Raw genomic sequence first — 26,296 nt, 5'->3', positions numbered from 1 at the left:
TCATATACAGTATGGAGATGGCCATATATGGTGGCGTGACGTGTCGCAAGGCGTGATTTCACGAGGCGTGACCATATATGGAGGCGTGACGTGACACACGGAAATGCAGGTTTTCATAGTAAATGTGACCTACGGTCGCAACTAATGACATTGTTGCCATCTTTTACAAACCGGGCCTAACTCACACCTAACCAATACCACTGCTAACCCACTGAGCAGTCTAGGCTTAGCTTAGACGTTGATTAGTTGATCACATTGATCTAAGCCGAAGCCACTCAAAAAAACTTTTAGACCAGTTATAACCCATTTTTAAATGGCCATTTAAGACATATTTTAGACGTCTAATAGCCTGAAAAATGCTCAGTGGGAGATTATTGGGCTCCCCACACCCAACCTCAACAGTAAGCTCAACAGTAGGCCACTGTGTGCACACAATGGCAATAGCACAGGACATTTCTCTCACCCACTCAATCACCATGTCATGTCACAACCCTCCTGCCTTCAGGGTGCAGGTACAGGCCACCACAACCCTACTGCCTTCAGGGTGCAGGTACAGGCCACCACAACCCTACTGCCTTCTGGGTGCAGGTACAGGCCACCACAACCCTCCTGCCTTTAGGGTGCAGGTACAGGCCACCACAACCCTCCTGCCTTCAGGGTGCAGGTACAGGCCACCACAACCCTCCTGCCTTCAGGGTGCAGGTACAGGCCACCACAACCCTCCTGCCTTCAGGGTGCAGGTACAGGCCACCACAACCCTCCTGCCTTCAGGGTGCAGGTACAGGCCACCACAACCCTCCTGCCTTCAGGGTGCAGGTACAGGCCACCACAACCCTCCTGCCTTCAGGGTGCAGGTACAGGCCACCACAACCCTACTGCCTTCTGGGTACAGGTACAGGCCACCACAACCCTACTGCCTTCCGGGGGCAGGTACAGGCCACCACAACCCTCCTGCCTTCAGGGTGCAGGTACAGGCCACCACAACCCTCCTGCCTTCTGGGTGCAGGTACAGGCCACCACAACCCTCCTGCCTTCTGGGTGCAGGTACAGGCCACCACAACCCTCCTGCCTTCTGGGTGCAGGTACAGGCCACCACAACCCTCCTGCCTTCTGGGTGCAGGTACAGGCCACCACAACCCTACTGCCTTCTGGGTGCAGGTACAGGCCACCACAACCCTCCTGCCTTCAGGGGGCAGGTACAGGCCACCACAACCCTACTGCCTTCTGGGTGCAGGTACAGGCCACCACAACCCTACTGCCTTCTGGGTGCAGGTACAGGCCACCACAACCCTACTGCCTTCAGGGGGCAGGTACAGGCCACCACAACCCTACTGCCTTCAGGGTGCAGGTACAGGCCACCACAACCCTCCTGCCTTCAGGGTGCAGGTACAGGCCACCACAACCCTCCTGCCTTCAGGGTGCAGGTACAGGCCTCCACAACCCTCCTGCCTTCTGGGTGCAGGTACAGGCCACCACAACCCTCCTGCCTTCTGGGTGCAGGTACAGGCCACCACAACCCTCCTGCCTTCTGGGTGCAGGTACAGGCCACCACAACCCTACTGCCTTCAGGGTGCAGGTACAGGCCACCACAACCCTCCTGCCTTCCGGGGGCAGGTACAGGCCACCACAACCCTCCTGCCTTCCGGGGGCAGGTACAGGCCACCACAACCCTCCTGCCTTCAGGGGGCAGGTACAGGCCACCACAACCCTACTGCCTTCAGGGTGCAGGTACAGGCCACCACAACCCTCCTGCCTTCAGGGTGCAGGTACAGGCCACCACAACCCTCCTGCCTTCAGGGGGCAGGTACAGGCCACCACAACCCTACTGCCTTCTGGGTGCAGGTACAGGCCACCACAACCACAACCCTCCTGCCTTCAGGGGGCAGGTACAGGCAAGGATAGTCTAAGAAGGATAAGACGCGAAGACCGTACGGGCGACGCCATGTTGCTTTGGAAGGAAAGAAACATGCGCAGTTGAGACCAAGGAAGCTGAACGCGGAAGTGTTGGCTGCATATAGCCCATTGCGCATGTTTCTTTCCTTCCAAAGCAACATGGCGTCGCCCGTACGGTCTTCGCGTCTTATCCTTCTTAGACTATCCTTGGGTACAGGCCGCCACCACAACCCTACTGCCTTCTGGGTGCAGGTACAGGCCACTGAGGTGCAGAAAGGGTTGCTTGGACAAAAACACCTGAAACCTGTGGCCTGTGGCGGCGGTGGCTCAGGGGTAGAGTGGCTGGATGGTAACCGCAAGGTTGCCTGTTCGAACACGGGCTCCCCCAGAGTTAGTGTCGAAGTGCCCTTGAGCAAGACACTGAACCCCAAATTGCTCCCGATGTGCTGGCTAGTGCCTTGCATGGATTCTGCCGCCATCAGTGTATGAATGTGTGTGTGAATGGGTGAATGTAATGCACAATCTATGTAAAGCGCCTTGGATAAAGGCTCTATATAAATCCACCATTTACCATTTTGCCATAGTTTCCCGACGTGAACAACAAGCCTAGCTGAACTAGGCCTGAATAAATTAATTAGTGCTGGTGTCTGTCGCTGTTGTGCAATGCCTTAACAACCCCTCGATGTCTCAATTTGTTCAAGGCATTGCTTGTTATTCCCCCAGAGTTCAAACCAATCAACACCGCAGTTACAAGGCGAGCTCAGCCTACCAACAGGTTCACGTTCACACGACACAAATAGTGTTCTGTTTTGTATTTTGACACTCGTGCGTGGAATTGTGTGTGTGTGTGTGTGTGTGTGTGTGTGTGTGTGTGTGTGTGTGTGCGCGCCCAGGGCTACACAGTAACTTGATTCTCCATTTCCTGTGAGTGCAGCGGCCTCATGTCGAGGGTCAGGTAACTAAACAGCACGGCCCCGTCAGCAGGGTCAGAGAAGTTAGTATGGTGCCGTCAAAGCACAACACGATCCATCATAAACAAGACCCACCACAGTGTGTGTGTGTGTGTGCACGCGCGCGCAACTGTAATTATGATTTACCACATGTGTGCCATGTCTGAGCAAGGAAACTACACATGTGCTTGTAGATGTCTATGCGTGTGCGTGTTCACTTGTGCACGTATTTGTGTATGTTGTGTCAAGATTACAATGTGGACATTCAGTGCATAAATGGACTGTGTCCGTCTGTCTTCCTGGACGCGTGTGCTTTTCAACAAGGGCAGAATTGTGTTTTATGTGTTGTGCGCGTGTGTGTGCGAGCTTGCGTGCACGCGCGCACGTGTGTGTGTGTGTGTGCACGTGCGTGTGTGCGTGTGCAACAGCACACATGCATTTGGTGTGCATGTATACATTCGCATTGTATATGCACACACTAAAGAGTCTATGTAATTAAAGTGTGTTGAAACATGGGCACTATACTTAAAGGCTGAGTGTATTTGTGTGTGCACATATAAATATACTGTATGCCAACTCTGTATACTTAAGTCTGTTGCTGGGAGGCCCAAATCAAGACAATTGGGTTATTCCTTCTATATGCCACTGACATTGGGCAGTAGAGTGGACCCTTTTCCCTTCAGATATATTACTTTAATCACATATCAACTCGGCTAGCAATACTTTCTGATCGACATGGCAAGGCACACAATAATTTGTCCCTTTGCGGGATATTTTGAATTTAGACCTTCCGGCAGTAGCACTCTGCCGGAAGGTCAGACAACTTGGTTGTCGTCAACCAAGTTTTAGTTAATCCATTGAGACCTGGAACGCATCCATGTCACGTTAGCGTTTAACAACATTAACCATTAACCCATTTTGGGCGGGAACCCCTTTTGGTGTTTTAAACATTATGTTATAATTTAGCTATTGAAAAATAGCAGATCTACAAGCTCATAGCGCGCCACCGAGTGGCGCGCTATGAACTTGTAGATCTGCTATTTTTGAAAAATCGTTAAAATGTGCCTCAAAATGGGTTAATGGTTAATGTGGTTAAACGCTAACGTGACATGGATGCGTTCCAGGTCTCAATGGATTAAGTGGTTAACTTGATGCTTGTTTTTGGCATATGCTTCCATAGCGACTTCTATGGAATCCAAATGACGGAGAACTTCAATCCGCGGGTACTGCACTAAGTACTCTGGCAGCAGGTACAACTGGCATCGCATAACCTGGGTACTGCACTAAGTACTCTGGCAGCAGGTACAACTGGCATTGGGTACTGCACTAAGTACTCTGGCAGCAGGTACAACTGGGTACTGCACTAAGTACTCTGGCAGCAGGTACAACTGGCATTGCATAACCTGCAAAGGCCAAAGGGCCATGTGCTCCAACGGGCATCGCACTACTAAGTATGATGTAAGAGCAAAACGGCTGCTACGTCAATCTTATTATTTATTCTCTGTATTTGTCGACAGTCAAGAAAGAGGATATGGCCTGAACGTATACAAGCCCTTTTTGCTATCAGAGTAACTGTCCGACTACTTATTGTGCGATTAAATTGATTTTGTATCTCCCTTTCTTTCGCACATGTAGGAGAAAAAACAGGCCATATGCAGCTGCTGCACTATTATACCTAATGGTGTGTGTGTTCACTATTATACCTAATGGTGTGTGTGTTCACTATTATACCTAATGGTGTGTGTGTCAGTGTCACTATTATACCTAATGGTGTGTGTGTCAGTGTCACTATTATACCTAATGGTGTGTGTGTTCACTATTATACCTAATGGTGTGTGTGTTCACTATTATACCTAATGGTGTGTGTGTTCACTATTATACCTAATGGTGTGTGTGTCAACTATTATACCTAATGGTGTGTGTGTGTCACTATTATACCTAATGGTGTGTGTGTTCACTATTATACCTAATGGTGTGTGTGTTCACTATTATACCTAATGGTGTGTGTGTGTGTCACTATTATACCTAATGGTGTGTGTGTTCACTATTATACCTAATGGTGTGTGTGTCAGTGTCATACACTATACTATATGACCACACGTTAGACAGGTCCTGACAACTTTATTAGGGTACACACACACACACACACACACACACACACACACACACACACACACACACACACACACACACACACACACACACACACACACACACACACACACACACACACACACACACACACACACACACACACACACACACACACACACACACACACACACACCTCTATGTATTGGAATGACGTGATGTCCACCTGAAAATGGTAAACACTGAGGAACACACACACAAAACGCTGATCCACGCGCTACACCCTCTCTCACCCCCACATAAAAGAACTACTGTAGAAGCACTTACAAGTCCATGCAGAGACACACACACCACCTTTCATTATGTCACATGTCAATGGTTTATAGAGAAATCGTCATCTCAGATGCAGAGGACAAGGAGTTCTTAGTGTGTGTGTGTGTGTGTGTGTGTGTGTGTGTGTGTGTGTGTGTGTGTGTGTGTGTGTGTGAGCGAGAGAGAGAGAGCTGTCTTACCTCTGTCAGAGCATGAAGCTGGCCCTCTTGAACGCACACTCCCATGAACCTACAAAACAACCAGAGAGGAATTGAACAGTGGAAGCATGTCTGCCAGTGAGTGTACAGACTTGAGAGTGGAGATGACGTGAAAAGGGCCTGGGTTGGATGTTTTGGCATGATGTCTACATCTTCCATGTATCGTTGCTGTCGGGAATCAACCACCTAACTTTAGATTTTGTTGCATAAATCAGTGCTGTTGTGCTCAGTGCTATTGAACACCCTTTACATCAGTGTGTTGTGCTCAGTGCTATTGAACACCCTTTACATCAGTGTGTTGGTTAAAAACATATATTGAACCAAAGGAAAGTATTAAAAAGCGCTTCGGACAAAACCTCTTAACTCCATATTGGACCCTCAAACTGTCTGCTAAAGCAGCTAACTCCACCACATCTCCCTGTCCCATACAAGTAATTCACCAACTTTGATGAGGCAGTATTGCTACTATAAACGGTTGTCTTCATTTCCTGAAAAAAATATATTTTTCATTTTCTGAAAAATGAACATTTTGGAGTCGTTTGTGGTGGTTTCTTCCCGACAGCAGAGATATTACATTATATTGTTATGTTTGCCTCTATCTGAACTTCACTATTGGCTAATGTTGGTCATCTTACGCCTTATGGTATGATATATAAGTTTTGGTACAGCTCGTGTTGCTTTGGTACAGCTTAACCATGACACTATAAGTATACAGTTGGAGGCCATCGATATTGTCCTTTTCTTTTTGCTGAGGTTTGCGTGATCTGCGCAAAAGGACAGTTAACCCATTTTGGGCGGGAACCCCTTTTGGTGTTTTAAACATTGTTATAATTTAGCTATTGAAAAATAGCAGATCTACAAGCTCGTAGCGCGCCACTGAGTGGCGCGCTACGAGCTTGTAGGTCTGCTATTTTTGAAAAATCATGAAAATATTTATTTCAGAAAACTGGAGGATTTAGAAGGATTTTTTAAAATTTTGAGGTCAGGCCTAAATGGGTCAAATGATAAGGGACAATATCGGTGGCACCCAACTGTATCAGTGCAGTATATGATATTTTAACAAATACAAAATCTTGAGCATTCTTTTTAAAAGGAAAAAAACATTCCAAGGGAAGTTAAGTCCAGGGAATGGTTACTAGGTATTCCTCCCTGGAGGGCAAGACTCAACAAGTGATCCCAGGAAGACGGTCATTAAACATGAGGAGAGTAGCAGCTCCACACACTTTATACCTGCACATTCTGCACATTCCTTTTCCTGTCACTACACATCCCACCGTGTCTCTCTCTCTTCTACGCTCTACCTTCAGCCTGCCTGCCTCCATTTATCATTCCGACTGATAAGACTTGGTTCATTCAATCTGTCATATTATGTCCTCTAATGCAGTGGTTCCCACACCTTTTTAGCTCAAGACCAAAAAAAATGATGTTAGATGTTTGCCCGGGACCCAAAGTAGTAAGTGAAAATAGTAGATCTACAAGCTCACAACACGTCACTTTGCGCCACGCTGTGAGCTTGTAGATCGGCTATTTGCACTACTTCTTAAACATTTGTTTAAGAAGTGTGTGTGTGTGTGTGTGTGTGTGTGTGTGTGTGTGTGTGTGTGTGTGTGTGTGTGTGTGTGTGTGTGTGTGTGTGTGTGTGTGCGCGCGCCCGGTGCATGAGCCAGCCTAGCACGCTGGAGGCAATAAAAAGGTCAACCCTGTGGATCCTCACTTGGTCTTATAACCAACAATGACCCCCTCAGTGTGTGCATGTTAACACTCAGACCCATACGCACACAATCCACTGGTCAACTCACACAATGACGGGATTGTAAAATATACTGCACATGTGTCTGCTTGGCACACGGCCACACGCACGTGCACATATGCACGCGCATGCACGGCGTACGCACACAGAGACATCCACAAACTCCTACACATTTTCTCCCGGCCATGAGCCTGGAACTAAATGTAAGCTTGGTTGTTTTGCAGAGAGCTCATTCCATAATCATTTACTGCATCATATTTATCCCATCTTTTTTTGTTTTTTCACAGGCATAATACAAATTATTATCAGCGCAAACAAAAGCTATTTCACAAGGTCCGTTATGACAGTTATATTATTAACACTTGATTTACTGTCTCTCTACGTCGTCCTCAGACGAGCCCTGTGATGGGATTTTCAAAACCAATCCTTTCCATTTTGGTGCATCCTAAATCCAAAAATCACACCCGTGTGAAGTGATGGGCGCTCTTATCATCGTAGAAGATCGTACATCAGTCATTCATTGTCAATGGAAATGTAATCTTTGTGTCGGACAAATATAGCCAATTTGCTCATCCACATATGATGTAAATTCTCCATTCATTGACTACGTTTACATGAGGTCTTTCAACCCCTTTTAATTCTGAATAAAAGTTAAATCCTATTAAAAGTTGTCATGTAAACACCTACAAAAACTTAAATCCGAATGAAAATGCTCAATGCGATTTAAAAACCATTCCGATGTAACTGGCCGGATTATTATTGAATGCTATTGAAAATTGGACTCATGTATACACTCATTCGGATTTAAGTTCATTCTGGTCTTTCTGAGCATGTTCATTTCCAAGGCGCTCCAAGGCACTTCCAAGGCGCTCATTTCCAAGGCGCGCCAAGGGAATATATCTTCCGAGGAGTTTGCACATAGAGCGCGGTTTTTCGTGCATTTTGCAGATCCGAAATCCACACAAAAAACATGGAGCAGCAGCAGTGAGGATGATCCCCCTGAGCTGTGAGTGTTCAAAGATCCAATCTGAACCGGTCCGTCCCGAGTTGATCATGATCACTCTGATAATTTTCAAACATGTTTGATATAGGCTAGCCTATACATGTATCTGGATTGCTACTGTACATTGCAGTGGGGGACTCACAGAAAGACAGTGGAGGGGGACGCAATGCCATCAGCGCACTGATCAGTGATCACACACACAGTTCCAAGAATACGCTATTATGTCCATATCTATCCTATCCCCTTAAACTTTTATATAACTTGCCTATTCCAAGTTGCAACCTAAACGTCGATGAAACATAACGGCTTGCACAGTGTCAGCCTGTAGATCAGCTCTTGCCTCTTACACAATGTATGTGCATTGTGCAAATACGAAGCACAAAGAAATCCATAATAGCCTCCTGAGCCACATCAGAAAAGTTGATAAATGCGATGACCCCCATATCTGTTTTTCTCTCTCTCTCTCTCTCTAAGACGAAAATCTACACTATAGCTGAATATAGGAGGGGCTAGTGTATGGCCCTCAAAAACACCCAACAGTTATCCGAAAATACAGGCCAGAATCTTGAGCTCATCTCCTGATTTCTTCAGCTCACAGCAGAAAATCCAGTGTTAACAGGCTTCTCTTTCCTGGCCAGCAAAGAAAACAGGCCATATCCACACAGTCCAGAGACGTTGTATTGTGGTTACTACTCCCGTTATCTTGCTAAATCATGTTATGCAACCTAGAACTGCACGCACATGGTTTTGCTTACATAATGTTCAAGTAAAGAAATCTATACTTGTCCAGCTTTGAGAGTTTGTGTAAACACAAACATTGAAGAGAAAGGTGTGTAAAGACAAACATTGAAGACAAAAGTGAGGACGCAAATTGTATGATTGGCCAGAATGAGATGATGTAAGTTGACGTATGATGATAAGAGCACCCTCACTTCACACAGGTGTGATTTATTTTGGCTGAAATGGCTCATAGACAATTTATGGCAGATGTTTTTAACTGGTGGTCCATGAAGGTATTGCATGTGGACCATGCATTTAGTAATGTAGGAAATTGAAGATTTGTCTTTTATCAATCTCTAGTTGAGAAACAGTGCACTAAATGACCTGGTGACGTAAGATAACACGTCAATGTTGTCATTTACTGGGACGTTGGATGTCTTGAACATCCACAGAAAAGGGAGTTTTTCAAGGGCAAGTGTACCGGATTGACCGGGTGAGTCACCATTATTAGGAAATGTGTCCATAAAACCAATATAATAATAAATAATGGCTGTTAAATTAAGGGCTTGATTTAATTCACCTCAAATTAACCAATTCATTAAATTAAGCAATCAATATTTAATTCCAAGCTTTTTCCCCCTGCCCATATCTGACCCAACACAACAGTGGTCCCCAGGTTGAGAGGTGAGAGCCCGTTATGCAGATTCAAACACACTGTACTACAGCAAACAACCTTTACAATTGTATTAGTTTAGGTTCAAGATTCATAACTTGTAATATGCTATTGGCTGTTTGTAATCTTTGGCTTAGGCTGCCATCTAAGGTTTATCGTGAAGGTTTATAGTTAGAGAAATTTAAAGTTTCAACACCAAAGTAGTACGCTAGTAGTAGTATTTGTTGTGGACATTTGGACTAAATGTTTCCATTATCCTCGTGTTGCACTTCTGTTTTCGCCAAAGTTTTTATTTTTGTTGTTTCTCATGTGCACGTCCGTTGTACCTTCATGTTCCACAGCCCCTCTGCCGCCCCTCCCACCCCTCACTGCATGGGGGAAATTCCCAGAGGAAAAATGGGGACGCAAGAGCTCTGCTCCTCAGTGTTTCTTTTATTTAGAACATTGACATTCCACTGAGGAGGAGCAAAGCTGCTTGCAGACTTTTATCCTTTTAAACTTGTTATTTTGTATCCAGCACCAGCAAGGAACGGGATGTGCACAACCCACGTCTTATGTACTCTGCTAGAGGCTAGCAGAGAGGGTCTGTGTATGTGTCTGTCCAAAGCCAATCTCGCAAACCGTGAGCAATCAGTGCTGAAGTTTGTATACACAGTGCCAGTAGGCCACATAAGTAACTCCAAGTATGTCAATTGCCTTTGTGCTTTACACATTTTGAAATAGTTTTCATAACGGAAGACAATGGGACAATGATCGATCGCACTGAAACCACTCCCAAATTTGTAGTCGTACATCAAGCATACGTCACAGACGACTGACGTCTTATGAATCACAGACTGGTCACATGGTCCACAATGCCGACATCCACATTGGAACCACGCTGTCTCTTTGTGGATCCCGAGAGCCACATAAAATCACATTTGTTAATTTTTGACAAACACAAATACAATATTCAATGTATTGCTTGAGCATGTCATAGTATCCCGGTTTCACCAGCTATTGCACAACAGTTGTAAACAGCCAAATGGGTGAAACATGTCTAATGAATGTGTGTAACCATGGGGTGGCGCTGTGGTCTACATAGGCACCAGGTTCACAGGAGTTGGTAGGGAGGCTTGACCCGGAAGGGCAATGGTTTTTGACCGCAGGTACGTCACCGCTGTTTAAACAATGTAGAGCGAAATGTTTGTCTGAAATATATTCATTTGTCTCAAATTATCTGTTTGTTTCTAATTCTAACTATGGGTTATTTGAAATCACGCAGACGCTGTACTGTATGATGATGAACGGGTGAAGCAATAAATCGTTACAAGCATGAAGAGCTGCCTGTGTGTGTATTATCATTGGAGCACTGACACACAGCGAACAGTACAATTCTAACATCAGCGCGTCAGCCAGGTCCAACCACGGGATCAACCCCCTCAGTAGGGGATCAACCCCCTCAGCCAGGTCCAACCACGGGATCAACCCCCTCAGTAGCTCCGTATAAGACGGAGCCACTTTAACAGTAATGCTGCAGTGCAGTAGTGCAGTGAGACCCATATGTGGGTCAACTTTCCTATTGTTTAGACCTACTGTAATACCTGTCCTGCAAACAAACAGTGTTACCAGATGGGAAATGTTAAATCATTATCGTACCGAAGGCTTAGATTATATATTTTAAAGAAAACATGTACAAAGAAAACTGTACATAGCCAAAAAATAGTGGGCTTTGCTCGTTACCAACCTGAGTATGTTGCAATGTGACAGTCTGTTCATCAGCTGGACCTCTCTCAGCATGTTGGCTCTGTTGCTGCTGAGCTTGTTCATCTTCAGAGCCATCACCTGGTCCGATGCTCGATGGCGCACCTGGAGAGAAAGACATCAGCATCTTGACTTCAGCGTCTTACATCAGGGGGTGCAGGGCAACGTTGATGATGCAGAGGGCCACAATATTTCCACACTGGCTCCGGGGGGCCACATTGCATATACTGTCAGGCAGAAACCTCTTATCTCCGTATTGTAACGTTTATCGTAAATTAACCCATTCAGGCCTGACGTCGAAATTTAAAAAAAAAAGTTTCCTAAATCATGACAATTTTCGGAAAGATTTGAGGCACATTTTAACGATTTTTCAAAAATAGCAGACCTACAAGTTCATAGCGCGCCACTCGGTGGCGCGCTATGAGCTTGTAGATCTGCTATTTTTCAATAGCTAAATTATAACATAATGTTTAAAACACCAAAAGGGGTTCCCGCCCAAAAATGGGTTAATGGTTAATGTGGTTAAACGCTAACGTGACATGGATGCGTTCCAGGTCTCAATGGATTAATGCCCTACGCCCGGCACGTTCATGAATGCAATTCCATGACGTTTTTAGGCCCAAAATGGGCGGAGCCCACCACTTTTCACCAACCCGTAAGAAGGGGTGAAAAGGGAGTATGTGCTGAGTGAGCAACTCCATGCAATTGGATGGGCGGGGAATTCCGGTGGCGTATCCATTAGTTATAACTATGGGTGAAAAATAGGTGAACGGTCGTCAAAAATAGTCAGAAGCTCACAACCTGTCACCACATGTTGTAAGCTTGTAGATCACAGCTATAAACAAGAGATTTGAAGTAGAGGGAAAAGGAGGGGGCCACATATAAACCCCTGAGGGACCCCATTCAACAAAGTACATATAGGGTACGTGTTAAAGTGGTTAAGTGAGAAGTTCAAAGGGAGGTGCGACAGTGAGAAGTTCAAAGGGAGGTGCGACAGTGAGTGCTGTTGTTCTGAGCGAATGCAGAGGGAGGAACTGAGGGAAGCATTTAGTGAATTAACAAATGTCAGTGCTAGGAAGCTGAAGGGACTGGTGCTTTAAACCTGCAACATGACACGCTGCTACTGACTCAGGAACACTTTCCGAGTTACAGGTCGATCTCCTGCTGGCTTTAAGGCCGGGAGACCACAGTGGATGGGCAGAGTGAGCGATACAGGTAGGCAGACAGTCAGCACCCAAGAAGTGATATGAGGTCAGTCACTTCTGGACCCACCATGTTAACACAAGGTTTTCAGAATAAAGGCGCTAGAGCGCAAAGCAGATGAGGCAGATTTTACTCTGAAAAGCCCCGCGTTCCATTTCCCCCATTTTAGACCATTAAAAAAGGACCAAAGTCAAAGTCGTACGATTAGTCACACACGTTACCGCAGTGAAATTTGTTCTACGCATTTCACCCATCTCTTGGAGCGGTGAAATCATTAGGGAATCATTAGTTGATTTGACCCCCAATCCAACCCATTGATGCTGAGTGCCAAGCAGGGGGGCATTCAGTCTTTGGTATGACCCGGCCGGGGATCGAACCCCGACCTCCCAGTTTCAGGGCGGACACTCTAATCACAAGGCCACTGTCTGGTCCTAAAGACGTGTCCACACATCCTAGTGGGCCTCCCACGCGTGTAATTATGAAGACGTGTGGACATGTCCTGGGCACAATAAGTGTTAACGGCAAATGTGTTGGACTGGTTGTGATCAACAGCAAGGCTGTCACAGCATGATGATCATTGAGTTCCTAAAATGTCTGGATGACTTTGAATTTGAAATGTATATTTTGAATAAGGCTTTTTATTTTTTATGACCAGAGCAGATTGAAGTGTGGAATTAAGCATTTCAGATCCGCTTTAGAAGGTGTGATCAACATTTCAGATCAACTTTAGAAGGTGTGATCTTTGAAGGCGGCTGAGAGCTGTCTGTGTCGTGGTAAAGGTACAGTAGAGCAATGCATATGGTTTCCCCGAAAAACACATAGGAAATGTCAATGTGGCCACTGCGGATGGTTCAAAAACCACAGGAAGCTGTGACAAACAAAACAGCCGACCTAAATAACTATTGACCCGATAAGTTACTCAAGTTCCTCACACTGAAATACAGCTGAGACATGCACTGTGCGGGGCAAAGTCTAACTCTGGTGGCTACAGCATCTGAGGTGCAAAGAGGAAACCAGAGCACACATCTAGTGAGAAGCATGGAAAATAAACTACTGCAGCTATTGGCATGGGCCAATAAACTACTGCAGCTATTGGCATGGGCCAATAAACTACTGCAGCTATTGGCATGGGCCAATAAACTACTGCAGCTATTGGCATGGGCCAATAAACTACTGCAGCTATTGGCATGGGCCAATAGACTACTGCAGCTATTGGCATGGGCCAATAAACTACTGCAGCTATTGGCATGGGCCAATAGACTACTGCAGCTATTGGCATGGGCCAATAAACTACTGCAGCTATTGGCATGGGCCAATAGACTACTGCAGCTATTGGCATGGGCCAATAAACTACTGCAGCTATTGGCATGGGCCAATAGACTACTGCAGCTATTGGCATGGGCCAATAGACTACTGCAGCTATTGGCATGGGCCAATAAACTACTGCAGCTATTGGCATGGGCCAATAAACTACTGCAGCTATTGGCATGGGCGGCCATAGCTTTATGGATAGAAGGCCGTCTGGGATACAGAAGGTCCACGGTTTGGTCATGGTGCCCCGGCCCACAAACCCTACTGGGGCCAAAAGTGTCGCTGAGAAAGACACCAACTGCTCCCAGGGCGCTGCCCCTGCCCCCTGTAGGAGTGACACCAACTGCTCCCAGGGCGCTGCCCCTGCCCCCTGTAGGAGTGACAACCACTGCTCCCAGGGCGCTGCCCCTGCCCCCTGTAGGAGTGACACCAACTGCTCCCAGGGCGCTGCCCCTGCCCCCTGTAGGAGTGACAACCACTGCTCCCAGGGCGCTGCCCCTGCCCCCTGTAGGAGTGACAACCACTGCTCCCAGGGCGCTGCCCCTGCCCCCTGTAGGAGTGACAACCACTGCTCCCAGGGCGCTGCCCCTGCCCCCTGTAGGAGTGACAACCACTGCTCCCAGGGCGCTGCCCCTGCCCCCTGTAGGAGTGACACCAACTGCTCCCAGGGCGCTGCCCCTGCCCCCTGTAGGAGTGACACCAACTGCTCCCAGGGCGCTGCCCCTGCCCCCTGTAGGAGTGACAACCACTGCTCCCAGGGCGCTGCCCCTGCCCCCTGTAGGAGTGACAACCACTGCTCCCAGGGCGCTGCCCCTGCCCCCTGTAGGAGTGACAACCACTGCTCCTACGTAGCTAGGATGGGTTAATTGCAGAGGACAAATTTCACACATCAGTGTGCAAGTCTACCATGACAAAAATAAATCCCAAAAGGAGTGGGGGGCACAATAATTCATATTAATTACATGTGTGCTCCATGTATACATCTACTGTATACAGTTGGGTGCTACCGATATTGTCCCTTATCATTTGACCCATTTAGGCCTGACCTCAACATTTAAAAAAAATCCTTCTAAATCCTCCAGTTTTCTGAAATATATTTTTTATATTTTCACGATTTTTCAAAAATAGCAGACCTACAAGCTCGTAGCGCGCCACTCGATGGCGCGCTATGAGCTTGTAGATCTGCTATTTTTCAATAGCTAAATTATAACATAATGTTTAAAACACCAAAAGGGGTTCCCGCCCAAAATGGGTTAACTGTCCTTTTGCGCAGATCACGCAAACCTCAGCAAAAAGAAAAGGACAATATCGATGGCCTCCAACTGTAGGTGAAGCCCTGCAGTATAATGACAAATCACTGACTTGGTGGTCATTATGAGCATGTTCCATCTGACGTTTTCCTATTCTCTGTGTGTTTCTATGGGCCATAATAACATACAGGCACCAGAATTTGAGAACTCTATCACAGAGTAAAATGAAACACCAGTCAGCACCATCTTCATAATAGATAAATGTTGATGATGGTTGTTTTCAACAACAAAAGAAGGGGAAATGGAAAAAGGAAGTTGAAGTTTGTGTTTGGATATAAAATTAGAGAAGTTATTGGATCTGCAAAGACCACTGGATCTGCACAATCTTCTGTGCATGATTCAAACACATGCACGCACAGTCACACACCCACCATCTCTGTTCAAGTTCAAGTGATGGGGGGGGGGGGGGGGGGGGGGGGGGCAGCTAACAGCCCTCACTGCGGGACAGGAGAGACAACAGATGGCAGCTCCGCTTTAGCACACCTCCCCTCCACCCCATCGTTCTCTATTCACCTCCCCCAACCCCATCTCTCTTCATCCCTCCCTGACCCCAGCCTCTCTCTCTCTCCCATCCTCTGCGGCGTGCCCTCTACACCACTGATTCCCAAATACTGGGTCGGGTTCACATTTCTGGGTCGCGGACACATTTGTATGGGTCCCTTTATTTTTTGGTTTCCTACATTTTCAAAAAACATTTCCAAAAAAAGCAAATATGTTCCTGATTTCAAAACAAAATGGAATGATTGTTTTCCAGTTATTTCATGAAGACATCAAAGACAAATTAGTAGTTAGTAGTTTGCGTCACGTTGTGAGCTTGTAGATCGCCTATTTTCACTACTTTGGGTCCCGGGGAGACATCAAATTTCTTTTTTGGGTCACGGGCTAAAAGGTTTGGGAAGTTCTACACCCCCCCCCCCCCCCACACACACACACACACACACACACACACCGCCCCCCGCTCCCCCCAAATGTCCTACTGTGTCTCTCCCTTTCATCTCTCTCTGTCCTCTCAAAGCCTCTCCTTCCTCTCCCTGACTGAACCCATCGCCTCTCCATGCTCTGCTTTCTCTCTCTCTCTATCTCTCTCACATAATGAAGCACCCCTCTGTTCTCCTCTCCTAAACACCACCGCTATCCGTTCTCTCTTCTCACTCTCTCTCTTTCCCTTGCCATCATCCCTGTTCTCTCCTTTCTCCTCATCTCCACCTGTTCTCCACATCTAACAACTCTCTGGTCCACCACACCCTGGCTCAGCTCACTTCTGCTCTCTTTCATATCCCTGTACCAATGCCTCCCTCTGCTTTTCTTCCAAGCATCGATTCTTTCTATTTGTTGTTCCCCTGCTCCTACTTGCTCGCCTTTCATTTGCACCGCATCCTCAACTCTCTGGTAGTTCAACTCCCACGTCTCTCTCCACCATTCTCTAAGGATAGAGAGAGAGAGAGTGCCAAACAGAGAGCACAGATGAACATCAAAGTCCCGTTCCGTTCGGCTGTCCCACCGTGAGTCCATCTACAATCTGCTCAAATATCATCGCTGTCGTGCAGAACATTTTTGATGTTTGTTATGCTTTTGTTCATAAACTTTAAGCTTATGTCCTGCTTTATACTTTGTCGTATGACAGTGTCACACAAAAGTAGCAAAAATAGGAGATCTACAAGGGCAGAAGCTCACTGCTATTTTAGCTTTTTCGGAATATTTGCTCCGTGCATCAGCGCAATTAAAGAAACGAGTTACTTAAATGATAAGTTGTGGTCGTGTGTGCGTGTGTGACTGTGGGTGAGTGTGTGTGTCATAGGGCATTAAGCAACTAGTCGACTAGTTTACTAGTCGACCTTCCTGGTACTAGTTGACTAGTTGATAATAATAAAAAAAGAAAAGTTATTTTTTCCCCCCGATTTTGTAGGCCTCAAGATCAGGTAGATTATAGTTATAGTCACCAATGTACACAGTTTTTAAATGTACAAATATGTATTTCAAAAAAAAAAAAAAGGCAACTAGTAAAAATGACTAGAAGGGAATGCCCTAGACTGTGTCAGTGTCAGTGTGTGTGTGTGTGTGTGTGTGTGTGTGTGTGTGTGTGTGTGTGTGTGTGTGTGTGCGCGTGTGTGTGAGGCGTGCGTGTGTTTCCTAGGAACAGTCCATTCTAATACAGTTTGCCGGGTGCACGGCTCAAGAAGACTCACAATGTAAAAAGAATAGCCAGCACCAAGTCCTTCTGGTACTTTTTTTGTTGTTGTAATTAATAGAGGCACGGGCATACACGGGTTTGGACATCAAGCCTTCCTCAGCGTGATCACACAATGTGTTCCTCTCTCCCTCTTCTCTATTCTAACTCTTTATGTAACCGCAAAATTAGAGACCTTGCACAAAATGTATTGCACCCACCCCTTTTACACCTGTGACTACTGTCATATGACAATAAAGATGATTCCGATTATGGGATAATGCTCTCATGCACGGGTGCATACCAAAACTGCAACTGCTTCCTTAATATTGCCCGCCCACCTCTGAACCAAACTGATGCGTTAACACTCATTATTTTGCTATATCCGTGGTTTGATTAAGGTAAAGCGTCCTTCATGGTCCGACAACACAGTCGCTCCCGACGCGCACTGGCGGTTACAACTAACCTGTGGCAGGTTAAAACGACCCCGTGGCTCCCTGTTGAGGCTAGGTTAAGGGTTTGGGTAGGGTGTCGGACTAATGCCTGTCGGACTGTTAAGGCTCATACATAGTCTGGATTTTCGGTGGTTAGGTGACCACCGAACTACAACATGACGTCACGAGCCGCGGTGAAGAGCAAACCACCGCCACCGCCCCAGCCCTTCTCTCTGTTTTTACTCACCACCGCTCAACGTTATTTCAGCTCCGGTGGTCAGCTCACCACCGGAGCGGTGGTCACCTCACCACCGAAAATCCAGACTATGAATAGGCCTTTAGTACGTCGGACCAAACAGATGCACCCCTACTCACGAGTACTCACATCAGAGTCCAAATCCCTGGGGTCCGGTGATGCACCCCTACTCACATCAGAGTCCACATCCCTGGGGTCCGGTGATGCACCCCTACTCACATCAGAGTCCACATCCCTGGGGTCCGGTGATGCACCCCTACTCACATCAGAGTCCACATCCCTGGGGTCCGGTGATGCACCCCTACTCACATCAGAGTCCAAATCCCTGGGGTCCGGTGATGCACCCCTACTCACATCAGAGTCCACATCCCTGGGGTCCGGTGATGCTAACCTACTCACATCAGAGTCCACATCCCTGGGGTCCGGTGATGCTAACCTACTCACATCAGAGTCCACATCCCTGGGGTCCGGTGATGCTAACCTACTCACATCAGAGTCCACATCCCTGGGGTCCGGTGATGCACCCCTACTCACATCAGAGTCCAAATCCCTGGGGTCCGGTGATGCACCCCTACTCACATCAGAGTCCACATCCCTGGGGTCCGGTGATGCACCCCTACTCACATCAGAGTCCAAATCCCTGGGGTCCGGTGATGCTAACCTACTCACATCAGAGTCCAAATCCCTGGGGTCCGGTGATGCACCCCTACTCACATCAGAGTCCACATCCCTGGGGTCCGGTGATGCACCCCTACTCACATCAGAGTCCACATCCCTGGGGTCCGGTGATGCACCCCTACTCACATCAGAGTCCACATCCCTGGGGTCCGGTGATGCACCCCTACTCACATCAGAGTCCACATCCCTGGGGTCCGGTGATGCTAACCTACTCACATCAGAGTCCACATCCCTGGGGTCCGGTGATGCACCCCTACTCACATCAGAGTCCACATCCCTGGGGTCCGGTGATGCACCCCTACTCACATCAGAGTCCACATCCCTGGGGTCCGGTGATGCACCCCTACTCACATCAGAGTCCACATCCCTGGGGTCCGGTGATGCACCCCTACTCACATCAGAGTCCACATCCCTGGGGTCCGGTGATGCACCCCTACTCACATCAGAGTCCACATCCCTGGGGTCCGGTGATGCACCCCTACTCACATCAGAGTCCACATCCCTGGGGTCCGGTGATGCACCCCTACTCACATCAGAGTCCACATCCCTGGGGTCCGGTGATGCACCCCTACTCACATCAGAGTCCACATCCCTGGGGTCCGGTGATGCACCCCTACTCACATCAGAGTCCACATCCCTGGGGTCCGGTGATGCACCCCTACTCACATCAGAGTCCACATCCCTGGGGTCCGGTGATGCTAACCTACTCACATCAGAGTCCACATCCCTGGGGTCCGGTGATGCACCCCTACTCACATCAGAGTCCAAATCCCTGGGGTCCGGTGATGCTAACCTACTCACATCAGAGTCCAAATCCCTGGGGTCCGGTGATGCACCCCTACTCACATCAGAGTCCACATCCCTGGGGTCCGGTGATGCACCCCTACTCACATCAGAGTCCACATCCCTGGGGTCCGGTGATGCACCCCTACTCACATCAGAGTCCACATCCCTGGGGTCCGGTGATGCACCCCTACTCACATCAGAGTCCACATCCCTGGGGTCCGGTGATGCTAACCTACTCACATCAGAGTCCACATCCCTGGGGTCCGGTGATGCACCCCTACTCACATCAGAGTCCACATCCCTGGGGTCCGGTGATGCACCCCTACTCACATCAGAGTCCACATCCCTGGGGTCCGGTGATGCACCCCTACTCACATCAGAGTCCACATCCCTGGGGTCCGGTGATGCACCCCTACTCACATCAGAGTCCACATCCCTGGGGTCCGGTGATGCACCCCTACTCACATCAGAGTCCACATCCCTGGGGTCCGGTGATGCACCCCTACTCACATCAGAGTCCACATCCCTGGGGTCCGGTGATGCACCCCTACTCACATCAGAGTCCACATCCCTGGGGTCCGGTGATGCACCCCTACTCACATCAGAGTCCACATCCCTGGGGTCCGGTGATGCACCCCTACTCACATCAGAGTCCACATCCCTGGGGTCCGGTGATGCACCCCTACTCACATCAGAGTCCACATCCCTGGGGTCCGGTGATGCTAACCTACTCACATCAGAGTCCACATCCCTGGGGTCCGGTGATGCACCCCTACTCACATCAGAGTCCACATCCCTGGGGTCCGGTGATGCTAACCTACTCACATCAGAGTCCACATCCCTGGGGTCCGGTGATGCACCCCTACTCACATCAGAGTCCACATCCCTGGGGTCCGGTGATGCACCCCTACTCACATCAGAGTCCACATCCCTGGGGTCCGGTGATGCACCCCTACTCACATCAGAGTCCACATCCCTGGGGTCCGGTGATGCACCCCTACTCACATCAGAGTCCACATCCCTGGGGTCCGGTGATGCACCCCTACTCACATCAGAGTCCACATCCCTGGGGTCCGGTGATGCACCCCTACTCACATCAGAGTCCACATCCCTGGGGTCCGGTGATGCACCCCTACTCACATCAGAGTCCACATCCCTGGGGTCCGGTGATGCACCCCTACTCACATCAGAGTCCACATCCCTGGGGTCCGGTGATGCACCCCTACTCACATCAGAGTCCACATCCCTGGGGTCCGGTGATGCACCCCTACTCACATCAGAGTCCACATCCCTGGGGTCCGGTGATGCACCCCTACTCACATCAGAGTCCACATCCCTGGGGTCCGGTGATGCACCCCTACTCACATCAGAGTCCACATCCCTGGGGTCCGGTGATGCACCCCTACTCACATCAGAGTCCACATCCCTGGGGTCCGGTGATGCACCCCTACTCACATCAGAGTCCACATCCCTGGGGTCCGGTGATGCTAACCTACTCACATCAGAGTCCACATCCCTGGGGTCCGGTGATGCACCCCTACTCACATCAGAGTCCACATCCCTGGGGTCCGGTGATGCTAACCTACTCACATCAGAGTCCACATCCCTGGGGTCCGGTGATGCACCCCTACTCACATCAGAGTCCACATCCCTGGGGTCCGGTGATGCACCCCTACTCACATCAGAGTCCACATCCCTGGGGTCCGGTGATGCACCCCTACTCACATCAGAGTCCACATCCCTGGGGTCCGGTGATGCACCCCTACTCACATCAGAGTCCACATCCCTGGGGTCCGGTGATGCACCCCTACTCACATCAGAGTCCACATCCCTGGGGTCCGGTGATGCACCCCTACTCACATCAGAGTCCACATCCCTGGGGTCCGGTGATGCACCCCTACTCACATCAGAGTCCACATCCCTGGGGTCCGGTGATGCACCCCTACTCACATCAGAGTCCACATCCCTGGGGTCCGGTGATGCACCCCTACTCACATCAGAGTCCAAATCCCTGGGGTCCGGTGATGCACCCCTACTCACATCAGAGTCCACATCCCTGGGGTCCGGTGATGCACCCCTACTCACATCAGAGTCCACATCCCTGGGGTCCGGTGATGCACCCCTACTCACATCAGAGTCCACATCCCTGGGGTCCGGTGATGCACCCCTACTCACATCAGAGTCCACATCCCTGGGGTCCGGTGATGCACCCCTACTCACATCAGAGTCCACATCCCTGGGGTCCGGTGATGCACCCCTACTCACATCAGAGTCCACATCCCTGGGGTCCGGTGATGCACCCCTACTCACATCAGAGTCCACATCCCTGGGGTCCGGTGATGCACCCCTACTCACATCAGAGTCCACATCCCTGGGGTCCGGTGATGCACCCCTACTCACATCAGAGTCCACATCCCTGGGGTCCGGTGATGCACCCCTACTCACATCAGAGTCCACATCCCTGGGGTCCGGTGATGCACCCCTACTCACATCAGAGTCCACATCCCTGGGGTCCGGTGATGCACCCCTACTCACATCAGAGTCCACATCCCTGGGGTCCGGTGATGCACCCCTACTCACATCAGAGTCCACATCCCTGGGGTCCGGTGATGCTAACCTACTCACATCAGAGTCCACATCCCTGGGGTCCGGTGATGCACCCCTACTCACATCAGAGTCCACATCCCTGGGGTCCGGTGATGCACCCCTACTCACATCAGAGTCCACATCCCTGGGGTCCGGTGATGCACCCCTACTCACATCAGAGTCCACATCCCTGGGGTCCGGTGATGCACCCCTACTCACATCAGAGTCCACATCCCTGGGGTCCGGTGATGCTAACCTACTCACATCAGAGTCCACATCCCTGGGGTCCGGTGATGCACCCCTACTCACATCAGAGTCCACATCCCTGGGGTCCGGTGATGCACCCCTACTCACATCAGAGTCCACATCCCTGGGGTCCGGTGATGCACCCCTACTCACATCAGAGTCCACATCCCTGGGGTCCGGTGATGCACCCCTACTCACATCAGAGTCCACATCCCTGGGGTCCGGTGATGCACCCCTACTCACATCAGAGTCCACATCCCTGGGGTCCGGTGATGCACCCCTACTCACATCAGAGTCCACATCCCTGGGGTCCGGTGATGCACCCCTACTCACATCAGAGTCCACATCCCTGGGGTCCGGTGATGCACCCCTACTCACATCAGAGTCCACATCCCTGGGGTCCGGTGATGCACCCCTACTCACATCAGAGTCCACATCCCTGGGGTCCGGTGATGCACCCCTACTCACATCAGAGTCCACATCCCTGGGGTCCGGTGATGCACCCCTACTCACATCAGAGTCCACATCCCTGGGGTCCGGTGATGCACCCCTACTCACATCAGAGTCCACATCCCTGGGGTCCGGTGATGCACCCCTACTCACATCAGAGTCCACATCCCTGGGGTCCGGTGATGCACCCCTACTCACATCAGAGTCCACATCCCTGGGGTCCGGTGATGCACCCCTACTCACATCAGAGTCCACATCCCTGGGGTCCGGTGATGCACCCCTACTCACATCAGAGTCCACATCCCTGGGGTCCGGTGATGCTAACCTACTCACATCAGAGTCCACATCCCTGGGGTCCGGTGATGCACCCCTACTCACATCAGAGTCCACATCCCTGGGGTCCGGTGATGCACCCCTACTCACATCAGAGTCCACATCCCTGGGGTCCGGTGATGCACCCCTACTCACATCAGAGTCCACATCCCTGGGGTCCGGTGATGCACCCCTACTCACATCAGAGTCCACATCCCTGGGGTCCGGTGATGCTAACCTACTCACATCAGAGTCCACATCCCTGGGGTCCGGTGATGCACCCCTACTCACATCAGAGTCCACATCCCTGGGGTCCGGTGATGCACCCCTACTCACATCAGAGTCCACATCCCTGGGGTCCGGTGATGCACCCCTACTCACATCAGAGTCCACATCCCTGGGGTCCGGTGATGCACCCCTACTCACATCAGAGTCCACATCCCTGGGGTCCGGTGATGCACCCCTACTCACATCAGAGTCCACATCCCTGGGGTCCGGTGATGCACCCCTACTCACATCAGAGTCCACATCCCTGGGGTCGGGTGATGCTAACCTACTGCAAACCCCCAGGGAACAAGCGAGCGCCTAACCTGGGGTGACAGCAGGGCCTTCACAGGTTCCACCCCCTCTCTGTGGAAGCCACATCAAAGCTGCCCCCCAGGCTCATTTTTAAAGCCGCCCTAAAAACTCCACTACTTCAGACTTGCTTTCCCCAGATAACAACCCCCCCCCCCCCCCCCCCCCCCCTAATTTCTGTTGTTTTACAGTTGCATTGTTTTGAATGATTTATTTTAGACACTACTTCCCATTTATTTTGCTATTAAGCATGCATGACTTGACTATGAACTTTGCATGTTCAGCGAAAACAAGCACAAGCGTGTACACACACACACACACACACACACACACACACACACACACACACACACACACACACACACACACACACACACACACACACACACACACACACACACACACACACACACACACACACACACACACACACACACACACACACACACACACACACACACACACACACACACACACACTTCTCTGTACAGATGCAAGCATTCATTTCCCTAGAAATAAGCCTGCATTTAGTTTTTCATCCGCTCTGAAGAGTTGCTGCATTTCGTATGCTAGCTGGCAAAAGTACACACAGCAATGCTGAAACCAATACTTTGGCAGGATGTTTGCAAAACAGAGGTTTATAGCAAATAGCTTGACCTATGACGAAGGTATTTCTAGTTATAAACAGCCAAGATGTCAAAGTGAACAGTATTTACCCTAAATAAGAGTGGAAGTGGAATTACCTAAGCGTATTGACTGACTCTCGTGAAAAAGGGCTGAAAGACGATGTTGTTGAGAAGGAGGAGGCCACACACCTCTTAGCCACGATGAAAAAATGTATTTAGAAAGGTACAGGAAACAATAGTCTTCCTGCGAATCCATGAGACAGATCACCCTGATTTTAGTCTCTCGAGACAGACTGTTGACTCAAAGGAAAAGAGGACGCTGTTTTTCCTTGATTTTTTGATGATGGGTTCTGATCAAGGACTGTCTAAGAAGGACGCGACGCGAAGACCGTAAGGGCGACGCCATGTTGCTCACATGGTGCTCCATGGAAGGAAAGAAACATGCGCAGTTGAGACCAGGAAGTTGGATATGACAAATCATAGATATGGCACAAATAGCCCAGCAGATGGCGTGATGCCAATGAAAGGAGAGATGCTTGTACATATGTCACGTCCGACCAACATTACTGTCTGTGATGATGATCCATGCTGGGACTTACTTATCCATTTGCTGTTAAAACGTTAACGTTAAAGGTAAAATGCAATGACGTGACATGATATGTACAAGCATATCTCCTGTCAGTGGCATCACGCCATCTGCTGGGCCATTTGTGCCATATCTATGATTTGTCATATCAAACTTCCTGGTCTCAACTGCGCATGTTTCTTTCCTTCCATGGAGCACCATGTGAGCAACATGGCGTCGCCCTTACGGTCTTCGCGGCTCGTCCTTCTTAGACAGTCCTTGGTTCTGATATAGCCTAGCCGTGGGCTAGCTCCGCCTCCCACGTATTATCATTCTCTTCATTCTGTGTTAGATTCATATCATCTATGTCACCGTTTCCCAAACAGTGGGTCGGGACCCATGTGTGGGTCGCGGACACATTGTTATGGGTCCCCTTATCATTTTTAATTATTATTTCAAAACATTTTCAAAAAACATCCCCAAAAAAGCAAAACTTTTCATGAATTAAACCATTAACCATTAACTTAATTAAAGAAAAAAATCTAAGAAATGCAATAAATTAGAAGAAAAGAAGTAGTGAAAATAGCAGATCTACAAACCCACAACGCATCGCTTTGTGCCGCGGTGTGAGCTTGTAGATCGGCTATTTTCAGGAGTTTGTCCCGGAGAGAATGTGCTTTGGTTCACGGGCTAAAACGTTTGGGAACCAGTGATCTATGTACACCTCAAATTCACACAAGTTCAAAATGCTCGATGACGATCAAGCACATCCAAGATGATTTTGAACTTGAGATTAACCTCCATGACCTAGATGGCGCCTCCCACAAACTCCACTAGACCTATATATAAGCTAATTAGTCTTTTCCCCTTCAGACTTGTGCATGAGAGAGAGCACAGGACAGCCCATCCCCCGCCATTCAAGTCAACTTCATTCTCGTCTTAACCCCCTCGCACACAATACTGAATGAAGGGGTCTGTCTCAGACACATACATACATACATAATATATATACAAGCCTCTTAACCTTCTACACAGCAGTCACAATAAGCCCACTGAAAAAGACATACAATCACTAGTCAAAGCGACTTCGATTAATTTCACACAGAGAAATGCGAAGAAAGTTTCAAAGTTCTAACCACTGGCCAATGTGCTGTGGTACTCTTCCAGTTCCAAAACAAACTGATCTGTGCCAAATGTTACTACGCTAATGTTATAGTACTGTATAAAAGAAGAAAGATCAGAGACACATTAACCACTTGCAACCTAGCGTTCCTATTTTAGGCATGTCATTTTAGGAGAAAATGAGCGGAAATAGCCAAACTAAAAACTACCGACATATCACATTGCAACATGTTGTTTGTGAGCTTGTTGTTTGTGTAAATCAATCAATCAATGAGGTTAAAAAGGCTGTGTTATGACAGCCTGTTTGAACAATTA

The 26,296-nt window shown here is 48.8% G+C and overlaps 1 protein-coding gene across 1 annotated transcript in view; it reads right to left on the bottom strand.

Annotated features, from left to right (window-relative positions):
* Positions 1–26,296, bottom strand: part of tesk2 (testis associated actin remodelling kinase 2) — a 64,099-nt gene that overhangs the window by 27,776 nt on the left and 10,027 nt on the right. Inside the window, exons 4-5 of the mRNA XM_079529980.1 lie at positions 11,337–11,458; positions 5,447–5,495 (exon numbers count right to left, since the gene is read on the bottom strand). Coding sequence (XP_079386106.1) covers positions 5,447–5,495; positions 11,337–11,458 — 171 coding nt within the window. The remainder of the gene's footprint in view (positions 1–5,446; positions 5,496–11,336; positions 11,459–26,296) is intronic.

Source organism: Electrona antarctica, assembly GCF_951216825.1.
Source record: "Electrona antarctica genome assembly, chromosome: 19".
Lineage (NCBI taxonomy): Eukaryota > Metazoa > Chordata > Actinopteri > Myctophiformes > Myctophidae > Electrona > Electrona antarctica.
The sequence above is the reverse complement of the archived record's forward strand: the minus strand, read 5'-3'. Positions and strand labels throughout refer to the sequence as shown.